The 16,629-nt window shown below is 37.2% G+C and overlaps 1 protein-coding gene across 8 annotated transcripts in view; it reads right to left on the bottom strand.

The window, feature by feature from the left end:
- Positions 1-16,629, bottom strand: part of MLLT10 (MLLT10, histone lysine methyltransferase DOT1L cofactor) — a 134,722-nt gene that overhangs the window by 27,255 nt on the left and 90,838 nt on the right. For all 8 annotated transcript variants that reach the window (XR_003253362.1, XM_026064952.1, XM_026064951.1 and 5 more), the window contains one exon: positions 6,378-6,553. Coding sequence is in view for 7 of the 8 variants with exons in the window: in XM_026064952.1 (XP_025920737.1) it covers positions 6,378-6,553 (176 nt within the window). In the remaining variant the exon portion in view is untranslated. The remainder of the gene's footprint in view (positions 1-6,377; positions 6,554-16,629) is intronic.

Here is a 16,629-nt window from a genome sequence, read left to right on the forward strand (position 1 = left end):
TCCCTTTAAAAGCTGGATCACACAAGGAGGATAACTACCACTCTATGCTTACTAAAGAAAACCCTGCTGTTTTCCTACAGCCTCCAAGGGGAGTAAAGCCAAACCAACTTCAGGGATAATGGAAGTGATTTAAGGAAACTTATTTCACTTAGAATTGCAACTGAGTAGTCTGTATCTACCCTCCCAACTACCACATCTCCACCATGCAGGCAGTAGTTTATCACACTATATTAAAGTGGACCTATCATGCTGAAAATTAAATCCTAGACTAAATAATGGACAGCAACTAATGAGTTTCCCTTTCTCTGTGCATAAGGACTGCTGTTACAGATGCTTCTTTTCCTTTCCCTCTGTCAGCTGCTACTGTGGTCAAGGAAGCACAGTATCTCACGTGAGAATGGGAATTTAAGAAGAAAATAAAACAAACTGCAGATGAAGCAGCTCAACTTCATTAAAAAAAACAAAAACACCCACAGATGACTCCACTAGTGAAAATATTTTTCTCCTTGTCTTAAGAAATGAAAAATAATCTGTTGGATTTTATCTGTAAAACAGGTTAGTGTCATGTATGTGCAATAATGCTTGAAACTGCCTCACTGTTATGCTTATATAGTCACTAAAAAGCTTAGATACTGTCACATGGGAGGAAAAAAAAGATCAATTAAGAATTTTATCACATTAAAAGTTTCCAAAATACAAAATATTCCTGAAAAATTCTCAATAAACTGAGATTACTATAATTCAAAAATCACACTCCATTCATACAATAGCATCAAAGAGTTGACATAGCTAGAAATCTTCAAAATAAAGAGCTCCATGTCTTAAAGAAACTACTACATGCAAATTCCAAACTAAAAACACTATTGAAATTAGACAACAAGATCATCAAATGCATTTTTTTCTTAAATGGAATACAATCTGAGATACAGCTTTAACAGTCAACAACTGGAAGTAAACCCCAGCCAAAAGCCTTAACTTCTGTTTCTGCAGCCTAATCCTGTGCTCTAAGTGCATAGAGCAAACACTTCCTTCATTATAAAATACTAAACCCACTAAAACCAAATGAAAATGAAAAAAAAAAAATCCTAATTATTGTTTTCTGACTCTAACAACTACCATTTCCTGACAAGCAGGACACAAGTCCTGCCATACAATATCAAAAGATACTGAGGCACCTAGGTCATCATTTTTATTATGAATATATTAATCACCGAGAACAACCTATCAGAAAGAGAAACACAGTAGACTGTTATAGAACAAAATAACAGGCTAACAAACATCTTTGCTGTGATTAAATATGAAAACACAAGGAAATCTTTGCAGATGAGGCCAAACTCAGAACAGTGCCACTTGTGACTCAGTGCAATAGGGAAAAATCAAGACAATATTCAAAATCCAAATGAAAGAAAGTGATTTTTCCTCAACAGAGCATACATTAATTTTCATGCAAAGGTTAAGACATACACTGCTGAGAAAAAAGACAGTAGTTTTTGATCTACTTATTTGCTGTCACATGCAAAACAGGTAGTAATGACAAACAGGTAGAAAGGAGCAATCCACAGAAAACCAGGAACAAATGTGTGTACCATCTCTCATATGCGTCTTTTTTCTCACATTTCTGAGGTTGTTAAATACATTGTTACGCTCCCTGAATTGAGCTGCGTAACCTAGCAGAGGCTAAGTCCCAAAAAAGTACAGAAAAGGAGAAGAGGGCACAAAAAAATCCACATTCCCAGCAAGCAGCTCTGATTTTTGCTAGACCACTGATTCCCACCTGGTCGTGAACTCCAAATTCAGTTATGGCTCAGCATAGAACCCAAGCTAATAATCTCTTCTGGATTTAATAGACTAGAATACAAGTTACAGGTTGCATGAAGGGAGATGAAAATGAGATACAGAAGAAAAAGTGATTGCAATGAGGCCAGTCTTAAAAACCATACACACACACACAACAATAACAACAACAAAAAAAAAACCAAACCAGAAAAACCCAAAGCACTCAGGCATACTATACCAGTGTGGGAAACATCATACTAGAAAACAGAATCAAAAGCTATGATTTCTAAGATTCTTTTTTTAAGTGTTAAGGTAAATCTAATTTAGTTGGAGGAGGAAAAAGTAGCATTTGGGGGTACTGCTTCTTCGTTTTTGAATCACTAAAGTATTATATTTGCATACAAATTATTCAACAATACAGGCATAGTACTATAGTCTAATTTTCCTCATTTTAAGACTGTTGCTTTCAGTTGCTTTTAAGTTTTTCTAATACTATGGGCAAAATTTTCTGTGTTAGATGCCTGCCATAACCTACTAGTCAAAATAGTTCGGCGTTCTAAGAATAAGTCTGTGGAAACATATGTTTTCCAAAGACCTTCTCTTTAGAATCTCCTAACACTCTTACATTAGATAAAGACGAAAAAAAATCAAAATTTGACAAATTTATAATCTCCCCCAAATCCTATTTACAAATGCCTAATAGAGATTAAAACTTTACAACTGAAGTCTTAGAGGATTGCACCCTCACAGAACGTGTTCGAGGCTATTCCAATTTCCAGTACTACTCCAAGCGCATGTCTGCCACCCTGACAAAACACCTGAGCAGCCAAGGGTTGGGCATACTCAATCTCTTGTATGATAGTCCAAAAAAACCTTTTTTTGAAACTAATAATTTTTATCTGCTGTAGAGGCACAAGCTTCAATCTTAACCCGTAACCACTGTAGGTATACCTATGATCTCATTTGTTTTTATTTTCTATTTTCTTAATTAGAACACTACTCAAAAAAGATATTAGCACTCTATTTTCTGAAGACTTTCATGGTCAAGAGATGTGCAAACACTGAGAAGTCATCTCCAAGAGCTGGTAAGCAGACACTCAGTAGAACTATGTAGGTGAACCCTAACCCTTGAAGTATAATCAGTCATTTACCATAACTGCATGGTAAAGCAGGTTCTCTTGATTGAGTCCCCTCAACTGCTAGTAAGGCCCTCATGAAATGGAACTGAAGAAGTTTGCCAGGATCCAGGAAAAATTAAAAGGCATGTTATTGGTAGTTGTCATGATTTAATGTGAAATCAAAAACACTTCCAGGGGGAAGGCCTGCTTGGTGTTTGCAAGCCCTGAAAGTTGGAAAAAAGCAAACTAACCTCCCTGTTGCAATGACAGACGAAGTGCCAGTCCTAAACTTGAATCAGGAAATGAAAGCACTTAACATTTTAAAATCCAAAATATACATCTGTCCTCTTTCTCTTCCATATTAGAAAGTACTCTGTAAAATCATTTTCCCCATAAATGAGGAACTATGCCCGTAGACCTTAGAGCCAATTAACAGTTCACTTCTTGCCACTACAGCTTTCTTGTAAGACATCTCTCTGAACACTGACAAAACAGCAGAGTAAGAAAACAGAAGAGTGACAGAGCAGTTTCGCCAAAACTGAAAATTTCTATTACTCACCTGTTGGATGTTACTGGATGCTAGATAGAAAGAAAAAGTGCCAGTCTAACCACAAATGGTGGAGACAGAGAATATAGAAGGGAAAAAAAAGACTGGGATAACAACATAGCTGTCTTGGTTGTAGATCATAACTTAGGGACATGTGAAGCCACACAGCTTATCTCAAGTACAATGTTTGGTTGAAACATCAATGCTTGCATAACAGTTCAGATGACGGAAGCGCTGAGTTCAAGGTTATGTGTTGGCAGTGTTGATACAGAGAAAACCCAAAGACTTTGTCCTTATCAATTTCCAATAGGCAAACACTAGCTACCAAAATATAGTCCTAGAATCACAGCAGTAGTGTAGGACTTCATTAATTCTCTGTGCAAACACAGGAATTCCCTTTTAAGTTTGTCAATCAAAACCTGTCACCATTTGAACCTCCCTTGATACTTCTAAACTGAAAGAGTCTTTAAATGGTAGCAGCTATGGATAAGCCCTGGACAACAAAATCTATGACCGCTTCAAGACAAGTTACACACTAACGTAAGATACATGATTCCTCTGAAAAAAATCACAAGAAATTCACATCTCCCAAAAAACAAAGGCAAATCAAGGACAGGAATTTCGGGCACTTAATTAACCTACGGAGGGCTCTCCAGTTCAGCTAAACAATGAGAGGAAATGCACCTCATAGGGTATAATCCACCCTTTTGTGTTGACATAAGGAGAAAATACTATGGCATTTCTGTTTCTGACTGCTAAACATGCACTCTGTCCAATTGCCTTCTGAATCCACTTATCCTCTGCCAGAGTTTAACAACTAAAAGGGTTAGTGCAAAGCTCTTGCTTATTTACCTTGTCCATGTCATTTGTGATTTCATAGACCTTTGTCTTATCCTATCTCAGCGTCTCTTTTCCAGACCAGAGAGTCCTACGCTATTCAGTCATTCCTTATACAGATGCTGTTCCTTGCCACTGCTCACTCTTGCTGCTCTTCTTGTACTTCTTCCAGGCCTACTGTACCTGTTTTGGACGAAGACTGTCTTTTCCCTTTAACTCGAATTTCATCTGCCCTCTTACCCCACCTTGTCAACACAGGGTGGTGAGGTCCTTCTGTAGTTTGTCACAGCTGATCCTCATCTTAGCTCATTGCTTAACTTAACATCATCAGCAAACTTAACTTCTGCTCTTCTTCCTTTTCTAGATCATTTATGAATATGTTGAACTGTAACAAGGCCAAAACACTGATCCTTCTGAGACTGCAATGGTAAACCTCTCCACTGTGAAAATGGAATATATGTTTTTCTGCTGTTGTTGTGTCCCCCCGCCCCAGTCTTTTGACCGGCTACTGAATTTTGACACAACCTTTCCCCTTATCTCCTGACTGCTTATTTAAGTGTCTTTGGTGAGTGATTTTGGAAATTCAAGAAAATGGCATCAATATGTGTATCCTTTGGCCACATCTTACTGAAAAAAAGCTCCAATATCTCACAACTTCCCTTTACAAAAGCTAAGTTGGCTCTTCCCCAAAGCATCATATTTTTAATTTATTTCTTTCAAATAGTTTCTATCAATTTGTGCAATGTAGATGTCAGGCTTAAAACCTTTCATCATATCAGCCATCTTCCAATTCTCTGGTATTCAAATAGTTTTAAACCATGTCTAAGAAGCGAAGTTGATATTGTACTCTTTCCTTCAGTGGGATATTAATAGTCTTTCTTTATTCGGCCATCTATTTTCATCAAACATGTAAGAAATTAATTATTTTTTTCCGAAATTCAGTTATACTTGGGTGAAATTGGCCAACAGGTTTCAAAGTGACCAGAAGTTATATATAGACACACTGTGATAACACAAGCCTTGTTTCTTTAGGAAAACAGTCCAAAAAGATTACTTTAAAATATGATCTGCCACCTGCAACAAAGTTTCATTTGATATTGAAATGTATTCTATATTGGTATGCACTGAATATTTCTATGATACATGTATAAAAATATATATACACTTAGGTATTAAGCTAGATTTTAATTTTTCATGTTTTATATCCACTATTTTAAATCACTGTAGACACTATAAATTATAAACTGATGGCTTCTACACAAACAAAAAGATAWATTTAGTTATCTGTAAAACAGATTCCCATCAGAGAAGGAAAAACATAAGAAACATAGGAAGTGTAAAAACATTGTATGTGCAGTACAGCATTCGCTCATACACTCTAATCATTTTGGCTTTCTACCACTATAACTTCCTACTCCCTGGCCTTGACAAATGCAGTCTTGGCCAACATAAATCCATACAAAATGCTGCCATAAAGATAATTTTTCTGGCTCATTACTTTGACCGTGTCACCCTTCATTTTGCACCCCTTTACTGACTCCCTCATCCCTTCACTATCAAACACAAACTACGTACCTTCATTTGTAAGACCTTTCAAATACAGAACTATAGCACATACCTCATCTTTCATTTGCTATCAAGATGTCAACCTTGGCCTCCTCTTTGCCTGTACTGGCCTTAGTTGTCAATTTGTCAAATCTCCCAAATCAACACCTTTGCACTTTATCTCATACCACCATTTTTATATGAAATACCCAGAAAGTTTCCCTACTTTCCTGTCTTAAATCCTTAAAATATTGTTCTGATAACAGACACTGCTTAGAGTGCTGATGCACTGTAACCAGCATTAATGTTATTTGTCATAATACAGTCATTATTGCCATGTACTTCCACAGACCTTTTTAAAAATCAATTTCTGAACTCTACAAGGATGGGACTATGTAATATTATGGTGAACTCCTAGCCACTATATGAATGTTTTTACAACAAATACAGTGCGTATTAACCTATTTTCCAAATAAATGATGGAGTTTTTTAAACACTGAAAACAAGCAGATCAGTAACATTGTTTGCTATCTTAAACTCTTTTGGTAATTTACCTGAGTTGCAGCAACAACAGTAGTTACAGAAGGCGCAGCTGAAGGTGATAGAGCTCCCACCTGCAAGTGGCTTGAAGCCTGCTGAGGTAAATGAGAACTGGAAACGGGAGTGCTAGATCCTGAGCCAGATACTGCATTTGGAAATGATACTGCTACATCATTGCTGCTAAAAATACCTGAAAAAAAATTACAAAAACAATTACATGCATCTCTCTCTCTCTCCCCCTCCCTCTGTTGTTTAGTAACCACATAAATACGCAATAGAAAATTAATCAAGACAAACAAGATAACTTAATATACAATACAGAAAGTTCCTGTGTTGAAATTCTAACCATGCTCAGAAGTACTCTTGTCATTTGACATTTTACAATTCAGGAAACACAGATTCAGTTTTAAGCTTTAATAAAATGGTTGTGATACATCAAGTATTTATGTGCATTACGCTCAAATATTAACAGTAGCAGAATTTTTGGCTAAAATGCTTGCCTTCAGAGTCTGCTATCTGCGTTTATTGTTTCAATGCGCTACTACAAATGTTTAAGTAGATAAAGAATTAAGTATTGGGCTGTATAACTGAACATCAAAAAGTATTTTTCATTCAAATCTTTTACTTTAAAAGTAAAACATTTCTGAACTACATACATTCGTTCAAAAAAGTTCCAACAGAATTTTGGCAACTAAGAGGATTTCTTCTGCAGTTTTAGAAAAGAACTGACAGCAAGTCTGAGGACAAAGTCCTCAGATTTGCTGGTAGAAGTGGTCGCATTTCATTTATTCACAAACTAGAACTCCATCTGTGATCTAAGAATGCTAGAGTAATACTTCTGCTAGAACAGTCAACAAGTAAATGACTAAACATGTTAACATTAGTCAGACTTGTATGTTAGGAATTTGAATAGGAGAGTGCATACCCCTCTGTGAAGCCATTACTTCTGTTCATCTACATGCAGGGTAAAGTTGATTATATAGGTCAGGAAAATCCCTATTGACCAGAAGCCCAGGACAAGAAGTAGTACCTGTCTATGAAACTGTTAGGCTCCACGTGCATTAGATAAGTGAGCTGTCAGCTGGCCAAGGAATATCAAGCATGGTAGCACTGAACTGCAGTTAGAGGAAGAGTGCCACAGGGAGTAAACAGAAGTAGAATGAACATGGTTAGATCAAAAAAACCAACAGAATTGAAATGCCAGTTAGAAGGCAAAGGGTGGAGCTAGTTTGTCACTCATACAAATAATGATTTGAAGAAGGCAGAGACAAGAAGATACGCATTGTTAAATACCACTCTCCACCCAGCATTCTTTCTGAGCACAGACACAGTCAAGGGAGACTAAGATAACCCAACCCCACACATAATATGCAAACACTGATGCATCTTAAACTTCCTGCCTCTTTAACCATCAAGAAAAGCTAAAGAGAAAACCAGCCAGACTCAGCACAGAAAGAAGAGCTGAAAAGCTCAGGTAAATATTCGGAAAGCAGTCATTTTTCCCTCTGCCTAATCTAGATTAGTCATTTGTTCTAATCTTCTCCCCAATCTCTTCACCACAGCTCAATACTACACCTGCTCCTCTTTTCTACCAAGCTTCATCTCTTCTCTCCTTCCATTTAGCTCCTTCTTTCCTAGCTTATCTGCCCCCCACCTTTTTTTGTCACCACCCCAGAAATCTACAATTATGGAACTGCTAGCACAGTTAAGATCCTCAACGTATTCACACTATTATGCCATTTCTCCAACTATATCTGTCTCATCTAACTAGACAGTAAATTCTATGTATTCTGCTCTAGATTTGTCTCTCCACACTGCCAAAATAAACATCATTAATGAAGAGTTTTGCTATTGAGTCTATTCTTCAATGCTATATTAGCAACCACAAAAGCTAAAAAATAACCCTCCTCCTTAAAATAATGAAATCTACCTTAGAACAAAGATTTTTAATTAATAAAACTGGAGGAGATTTCCCACACACACACTTTGCATTCTGCATACATATTTAAAACTATGAGAGCTACAAAATTACTTTAAAAAGATTAGATTCTTATGCAATTACTTTATTCCAGGAGCTGTGACTTTAAGGTGGAAAGAAATAGTGAAATATTACAAGACTTATGATCAAATCATAAGAGCTGGTGTCCATAAGTGTTATCATTCTCATAAAACATCAATGATAATGAATGGAGAAAGTGATGAAATTTTCAGTGAGAGTCAAGTAGTAACAACAAGAGATATTTTGCCAGAAAGGTAAAAAAAATCCAAAATTCTGAAGCAAGCTATGGCAGGGTCTTTTTCTTAATTTTCAGAACCTCGCATGTTTAAAAACTGCAAAGCTTCTGCTTCTACTATTTTAATTGTAAGGTTTATTCTTCCTCTTAGAAATACAATTGTAGAATGCAAGCAGATAGTTATAAAATAATGGGCATAAGGCTACTATAAAAGAAAGACAAACAGTAAACTAATTTGCCAGTGGAACAAGGTTTTGTTTTTTGTTTTTTTATTTAAATATAAAAGCTCACTATTGTTGCTGTTGCAAAAGACAGGACAAAGAGGACCTATCCACATACTCTCTTTGGGCTAAGTTTTTCCATTTAGCAATACCTTACATAATATGTAAGCACATGCACTTTCTGGAATCATTCATGTAACCAAGATATTACTTCATGCAACCACTCAGGTAAGAACTGGAWACTGAACATGCAAATCAATCCTTGATTTTCACACCATTTCAAAAATACCTGTATAAAAACTGTGCGCATATCATGTTAGAAAGCCAAGAAAGAAGATATTTAAAATGTCTCAGTTACATCAAGTTGTCCTTTTGGGTTTTCAGGAGATAAATAAATCGCTTTCTGAATCAGCAAGGAATAATAAGGAAAGCCTGAATATCACATAAATCAAAGTTATGTTAAAACACATTAAAAAAAGTACTTCCCACATTACTGAAAAGCTAAATAGTCGTAGCCTGTGATGAAAAATATGTTGTGTAATTTGCAAGAGGCATAAGTAGCATGCTGTTAAATACAATCTTAAGAGTTTTAAATAGGACGTAATTGTTTGACTGCTGATACACATGGAAACAGGCATGTAACACTTTGGGGGTAGAGTCTGACTGTGCTTGACACTGCTAACACAGCTGTCAAACATGATCTCAGGTTCTGAGAGTCTGAAAAAGAAAAGCACGTACAGCCTGTACTGCGCAAGCGAAACGCTTAAAAAGGCAACTGCAAATCAGTATCTCTGGACAAGAAATATTTGCCTGCTCAGCACAGAAGTATAATACTACAGAGAAAGGAACACATGCAGATTGAAAAAAACCTCTATTCTTTTTGCTGACAACTGAGGATGAAATAGATAATAGAGGAAATAAAAGAACTTCAAAAATAGTGAGAAACAATATAAATAGGCTCAAATCAGAACTAGCTGTCCTAACTTTGGACTGTGCAGCAGTTAACATACATCATTAAGCAGCAGGCAGAACAAGTTTAGTGGTTTTATTCAAAATCTCAAAAATAAGGCATTCCATGAGCAAAAGAATTAATAAAGCAGATGTACTTCTGGCTTCCAATACTTTTGCATCTCATAGATGATATGAATACATTGGGCTCCCTCACCATGATCCCTGTACCTAACCACAAAATCCTCAGTTCTTAAGTTTTCTAACACTATAGCCCCCCTACTCATATTCCCTTCCTATGCAGGTGATTTCCTAGTTCAAGAAAAAAAAAAAAAAAAAAAACACACAACAGGCTATGGTTGAACAGGGTCAAAGCTTACTGAGGGTCAAAGCTTACTGAGGGTCAAAATCAAGGCAGCCAGCATGTATGAAGTATTTCTTTCTTAGGAAACTAGAAAGAATTTTTCCCTACCATAAAGCTGTATTTTCTTTTTTAAGTCATTACCTTGGAACTCTTCGAACAACTCTGCAATTGTAAGGTATCTATCATACATTCTTGCTCCTAGTATTTTGCAAAAACTTTAGGACTAGCATAACCCGGTCTAAGAGTTTTTAGAAATGTAAACTTGCAAGCCCATAAGATGTGCATGTAACTACAGACCCTAAGATGTCCCTTCCTATCTTGGTAGAGGCTGGGAGAGAAGAGAAACTAAGTTAAAAGGGACTTGTAGTGGAATTCACAGAAATAAAAAGAAATCTTGAGTCTTAAGAGTAAGAACTTCCTTACAAAACCTGAAGCTATATATACATTTTCAGTATCTTCACTTTCTATGGTGATTTCAGGAACTTCCCCCTTAACACCATGACAACTTTCTACAACAAGCAAGATGAAAAAGTGCCTTTAATACAGTTGCCTGTAAAGTAGCAACTAAACATTTAGAAAAATTGATTAGATAATTTACTTTCCTTTCTTTAAACAAGCAAGAACATGTTCCTTTCCGACAGGATGTAAGAGCAGAAAAATTAACCCACAAGTTTTCATTTTCCATTATGGACAAAATACAAGCAAACAGGTTAATGTGATGCCATAATCTGAAAAGATAACAAAGAGAAAGCTGTGTTTGAGACCGCCAAACTAGCAACAATATTTCATTTCATTTTATCCGAGATAATGAAACTATGGCCTGATGCTAGGGCCATCTGGTTTCCTTCCTTCATGAAGRAATCTGAAGTCTAAAGATCAAATAATCTGTTTTCCTTCTGATGATGAGCTTAGCGGCAGAGTTTAATTTCAGATAGGTTTTTACAAGATTCTGAAGTAACAGTACTTGAGATGTATGAAAATGATAGTTACTTATCTGCAACCTCATAACAAGCCAGTATGTCCCTTCCTTTCAGTGACTGGGAGTCCTTTTTTCACCGAGGCATGCCAGCCTCATTCAGAGAGCAACAGCCAATGTCCTCCTTTCATGAAGGGCATTCTGCTTCCTTTGCATGATGGGGTAGAAGGAAAAAGAGCTCTCAGATCTGCAGTACCCAAAGAATACATACTGCTGAGAGCAGAAGGGAAGGAGGAAGAGACAAAATATATGCATGCATATTTTCAAAATGGAATAGCTATTCTAGTTTCATAACTATTGACAAAAAGTAGTTCCTGTAATTATTCCCTTTGAAAATACTGTATAGATTGGATTTATAGCCAAAGACCAAAATGTTTGACAAGAATCTCCAAACGACTGAGGACCACAATTCTGCATGGCAATGTCACACACACAATGAATCACAGTGATTTAAAGACRAGGTGATATGGTGTTCAGATATAGCACAGACCTGAAGTCTGCTATCAGGATTCATTAAAATTAATCCCAAATTCTTGACAGTTCAGCTAGCAGAAGGTATCTAGTCAGTCTCTTCTGCCTACTTTCAATCCTGTCTTCAAGATCCTGGCTTCACTAACAGCTATCGTTATTCTTTCAAGAATTTAAACACCAACCAGCAGAAAGTGAGTGTACAGGGATCAGAACTGATCCATGGTGCTACCACAACGGTCTACTATTCTGTTCACCTAGTCCCACCTGCTAGAGCCAATAATGTTATTTTACATTTGACCCAACATTCATTAATGACTGCTCCAGCAAAGGTATAGAACTCACTCTTCAGTAACTGTTAGAGTGATCAATACGTATAGTGGCTAACTAACGGGAAACAACTTGTATGAGCTGTTTAAATCAAGCCTAGTCAACATACAGTTCTCAATTAGACTTTTAATTCCATATGTGTGCTTTTAAGTACAAGATTTCAAAACTCTCTAAACCACTGTTGGAAGACTGTGGCTTGCTGGTGTAGAGTATGCCCACTCCTACTTTGAATTAATCCAAGCTACTACAGGTCTTTCACTGCAGCCCTCCACAGTAGAAGGGCTTGCAAACATGTTTCATAGCCTGGCCAAGGTAGATTTGTTCATTGAGAGGAGAGGAACATGAGGATGCAGAAAAATGACACACTGGGCTAGGAATCCAAGGAGAGCTACACCACTGTTTATCTAGCGCAGTATATACTGTCTCTAACAGTGTCAACAGCAGTTGCCCGAGGAAGAGCACAAGAAAAAGCATGAAGTAATACTACTCTTGAACGTTCTGCCAGCCTCTAGAAATCTATGACTAAAGGATTTTGACCTTGAGGAATGGTCTGTGTACATATTAACCTTGGATTTACTGTCCTCCCCACCTCTCCAAATGAATTTGTTCCAATCCTTTCCGAACTGAATTTCCACACTATGTCCTCTGACAAAGCTATTCCACAGTTAAACTGTGTGTTTTGGGAAAAAGATTTCCTTTCATTTGTTTTAAGTCTGGCAGTCTGCTAAATTCCATGGAGACGCATGCTATTCTGGCTGAATGTCGTAAGCACAGGAAAAATGGGGATGGGAACAGAGAAGCGCAGGGAAGTAAGGCTTACCATGCAGGAGAAGAAGTCATTTAGGCAGGATAAAATGCAGAAAAGAAAAGGGGAGAAGGGGAGAAGAGGAGAAGAGGTGAAGAGGCATTAAAAGGGCATTAGGGGAGAAGAGACTGCATGAGCTGAAGGCAGCTTGGGAGAGAGGGGGACCAAGTATAGAAATGGGTTTGGGAGGAGTGGGGAGCACTCACGTTACAGTAGAAAAAGCAGAGAAGCATACCTGTAGGGATATGGCAACAATTAACTTTGCAGAAGAAACTCTGAAACCTTCAGGAAATTCCAATGTAATTTTTCACTTTTTCACCAAGAAACAGGTTAGAGAAGAACACGTTTCTGGCTCATATGCTCTCACCTAGTAAGATAACCCTGTACACACTTCTGGGATACATGCAGGAAATATCAATGACAAACCAGGAAATGCATTCCTGGCTTGCCTCACCAAAAGTACTCAAAACCACTAACTGAAAGGATTCTCCAAATAACTCAATCCCTGTAACTTTGCCTTTTTACTTTTGTTTTATCTAGTTTCTTATTGCAGACTGTTCCCTTATACTTTTACTTGGGCTATATGGTCTTCTCCCTATCACATGACTGAAAATACGTTGTTTACATAAATAGATTCAGACACCCATGCTTACCACATTATTTTGATCATATGACAGGCTTTCGTTACACCCTTCCAATGCCTCCAGAAATACGCTACGTGGTCTGTCCTGACTAAAAGAAATTTAGGAACACGTGTCTTGTTGGCTCAGAGTTTGCACCACTGAAACTTATGCAGCTGTTTATAAGCTAGCTCCAGAAGGTATCGGAGTCCATTTAATACATTACAATAAAGTATCACAAACAGAGAGGAAGCGTGGAACACTGAAATGATAACGCGCTGGGTGTGCACCAAATAATTTTTTGGGAACTCTTGGTCTCTCCTTTTTTTTCCCTGCAGACACATCAATTATGACAAGCATGTAGTTATGCTGTTGAGGACAACTGCTTAGTTTTAGAGAAGGAGGAAATCCTGCATCTTACTCTCTGAATTTTCTTTCCTTATTCACTTTTGTGCTATATATACACACACTAAAAACATCCCCAACAAAAGCATTAACAGAGATAATTCTAATGAAAGTTTACTATTTGTTTTCTGAGCATGAACACCCAGACTTTGAATCCCCAGAATAAATCTTTGAGATGCTTTAAGGTTCATATCTACAATTATTTCAGCTTTATGAAATAAGACACCCTATCAAGAATTCTATGCTTGCTCTAGTATGCTTCAACAAGTTTTGAAGTACTCCTGTAGAAYAAGATCAATAAGATCCGGAGCTCCATGATCAAATCTGAGATACAGAAGCTTTGAACTACAGGAAAGACCTATAGTTCAAATGTGTCACAACAGGGAAAGATCTTTGCAAGAAGAGTAAGTTAGATATGGAAGTATAACTGAGAAAGAAAGACTGTAATTTTTATTTAGATGTTGATTTTTGTCACTATGAGCCAGGACATACAACTTAGGTTATTGCAATATGGTTTATATATATATTAAAAAAAAAAAAAAGTATAAGGCTCATTAAATAAGTATGCCAGAGTATGAGCATGACATTTGTATCTAAGTTGCCTATTGATTTCCAGGAAGACCTTACTGTGGTAGCTTAAGATCTCTGAAAACCTATCATAGCTTCAAATTTGTCTGACACCAATCTATCTCCCTTTCTGGATTCCAGTGTTTCGGCTGTCTTTGAAGGCATGCTGCAGCATCCTTGACGGAGCCAGAATTTTGGAAAACAGGGACTTTAGAGAGGCTAACACGAATAACAGTGGGAACTGAACTATGATTAGTTATTTCCGGTTGTGGGGAACAGCTGTTGCCTTAACTGCTGAAAGACTACATAGCAGTTTATCATCAACAACTAACACTTTAAAGGGGAATTTCAGAAGCTCATAGCRAGCCCATTATACCTCAGGTCACAGTATCTGACAACTTAACAGCAAGACTTATTTAACACTCTGAAAAAAATACCAAGAATTAAAATTGGCAGAAAGGATCTGCTTCAGGCTGACTTTGTAATTTGCCCTTCTTGTTTTCTTCCCTTCTTTAAATTTATGTGGTATAGCTGAGCAGCAGTACTGTCCACATGCTTCACCAGAGGCCTTTTTAATCAACCCTGTACAAGCCTGCCTAAATTTGGCTACATTCAAAAATTTTTAACTTATCCATTTTTCAGTTTAACAATTACCTTGTTAAAAAATAAAAATCACAGCATATGTGCTAAATTTTGCCTGCATTAATGCTGAGACCAAGTCCACAGAACCGAAAACTTTCTTTGCTAATGGACTGTCTTCTACAGATGACCGTAGTGCCAGAATTCAGGGCACAATGACAGTCTGTTCTGTGCTACAACTCCCACCACCGTAACTCACAATTTAAGAGTAAGATGAAACGAGCAAAAACTCAAAGAACTGAGAACGGGAATGAGAAAGAAAATGGACAGAAGACAGAGAATGAGCGAGAAGAGCAGTAGCCAGAGAAAGGATACAACCATTACAATCTACTGCTAGCTCTAACATGAAATTACAATCTTCAGGTCATCATTTGCTACTTTTAAGTATGCACTAAACCCCCCAACAGACGTGCATGTCTGCATCCCCTCTTCCTGCTTTCCAGTGGTAGGCCCCTAAAGACAATGTAGAACGTAAGAGACTTCAAAGTCAAGTCAAAAAGTTTGACTCTAAGGTYCAAAAGTCAGACCAAGAAGGACAAAGCACAGTTCACACACTGTGAATTGTAGTGGAAGCTTTACTTTTATCTCAACTGCAATTTTTATGATTGTCTCTTTTTACATGTTAAAAAAAAAAAGGAAAGGAAAAAAGTTGACAACAATATCTACCAAAACTAAGTAGCCAAGAGCTAAGTACTAAGCCTCATCCTGGCAAAACCTTAGTGCGCCACTTCTGCCTTCAAGTATCTTGACTCCAGTTTATTAAGAATGATACCTTTAATAAAAGATGCAGTTTGCATGGCTCTTTTCTAGTTCCCCTTTCTAAATGACCCTTTTATAAGGGTTCAAGTCTTCGACCATCATCTTTCCTCCTTTACACTCTGTCAGCATCAAATTCAACTGACTGGCTTTGACYATCACCTTTATGCTAACAGATATCAAATGAACTTCTCTGCTCCAAACTTGTATTTGTCTCCATTCAACCCAAAACTCTTGTTTTTTTGATGCCTTCTTGCTGATGTGTAGCCAACTTAAATACTGTGCAACTAAGAATGAGCTCCTGATACACCCTGCCTCCATCAAAACACTAACAAACAATGCTGTTATCCTCGTTGTCTTCTAGACTCATAATCTGAATGTGCTGTTGGAGTAAACTATCTCCCTAGATTTAAGTATTATGTTAAGTCAAAATACTTTCTTTTCATCCTGTACACTAATGGCAAGATCTTTCCTTTCTGCTCATATTACAAAAATCTCTGCCTTCCCTCACTGATTTCATCTGTATATACACCTCTGCCAAAACAAGAGGATGCAACAAAACTGCAAGACCAGGGTGGGAGAAGGGAAGAGATGGGACACGACAGACTTTAAAATCTTACTGAGACAAGAAAAGGGAAGATGGGGGTGGGGGAGGGAGATCAGACAAAGTTTAGATAAAAACGCTATCCAAACACTGTTCTAAAGCAAAAACATAAGTAATGTTATGCTACCCCCAATAGCAAGTTCAAAATGTGTAACCATACAAAGCATTATTATTGCTTGACAAGAAAGAAAACAATATTAAGCAACCACTTTCTTCTATGTCCTTCCAACTTCTATGCCGGAGTTAGGAACACGCAGTCAGTTTAAAAAAAGAAAAAGAAATCAGAAGTGCAATGTGGAATCAGATTATCACAAATGGCATTCCATCAG

This window comes from Apteryx rowi, unplaced genomic scaffold (assembly GCF_003343035.1).
Source record: "Apteryx rowi isolate R43461 unplaced genomic scaffold, aptRow1 scaffold_222, whole genome shotgun sequence".
Classification (NCBI taxonomy): Eukaryota; Metazoa; Chordata; class Aves; order Apterygiformes; family Apterygidae; genus Apteryx; species Apteryx rowi.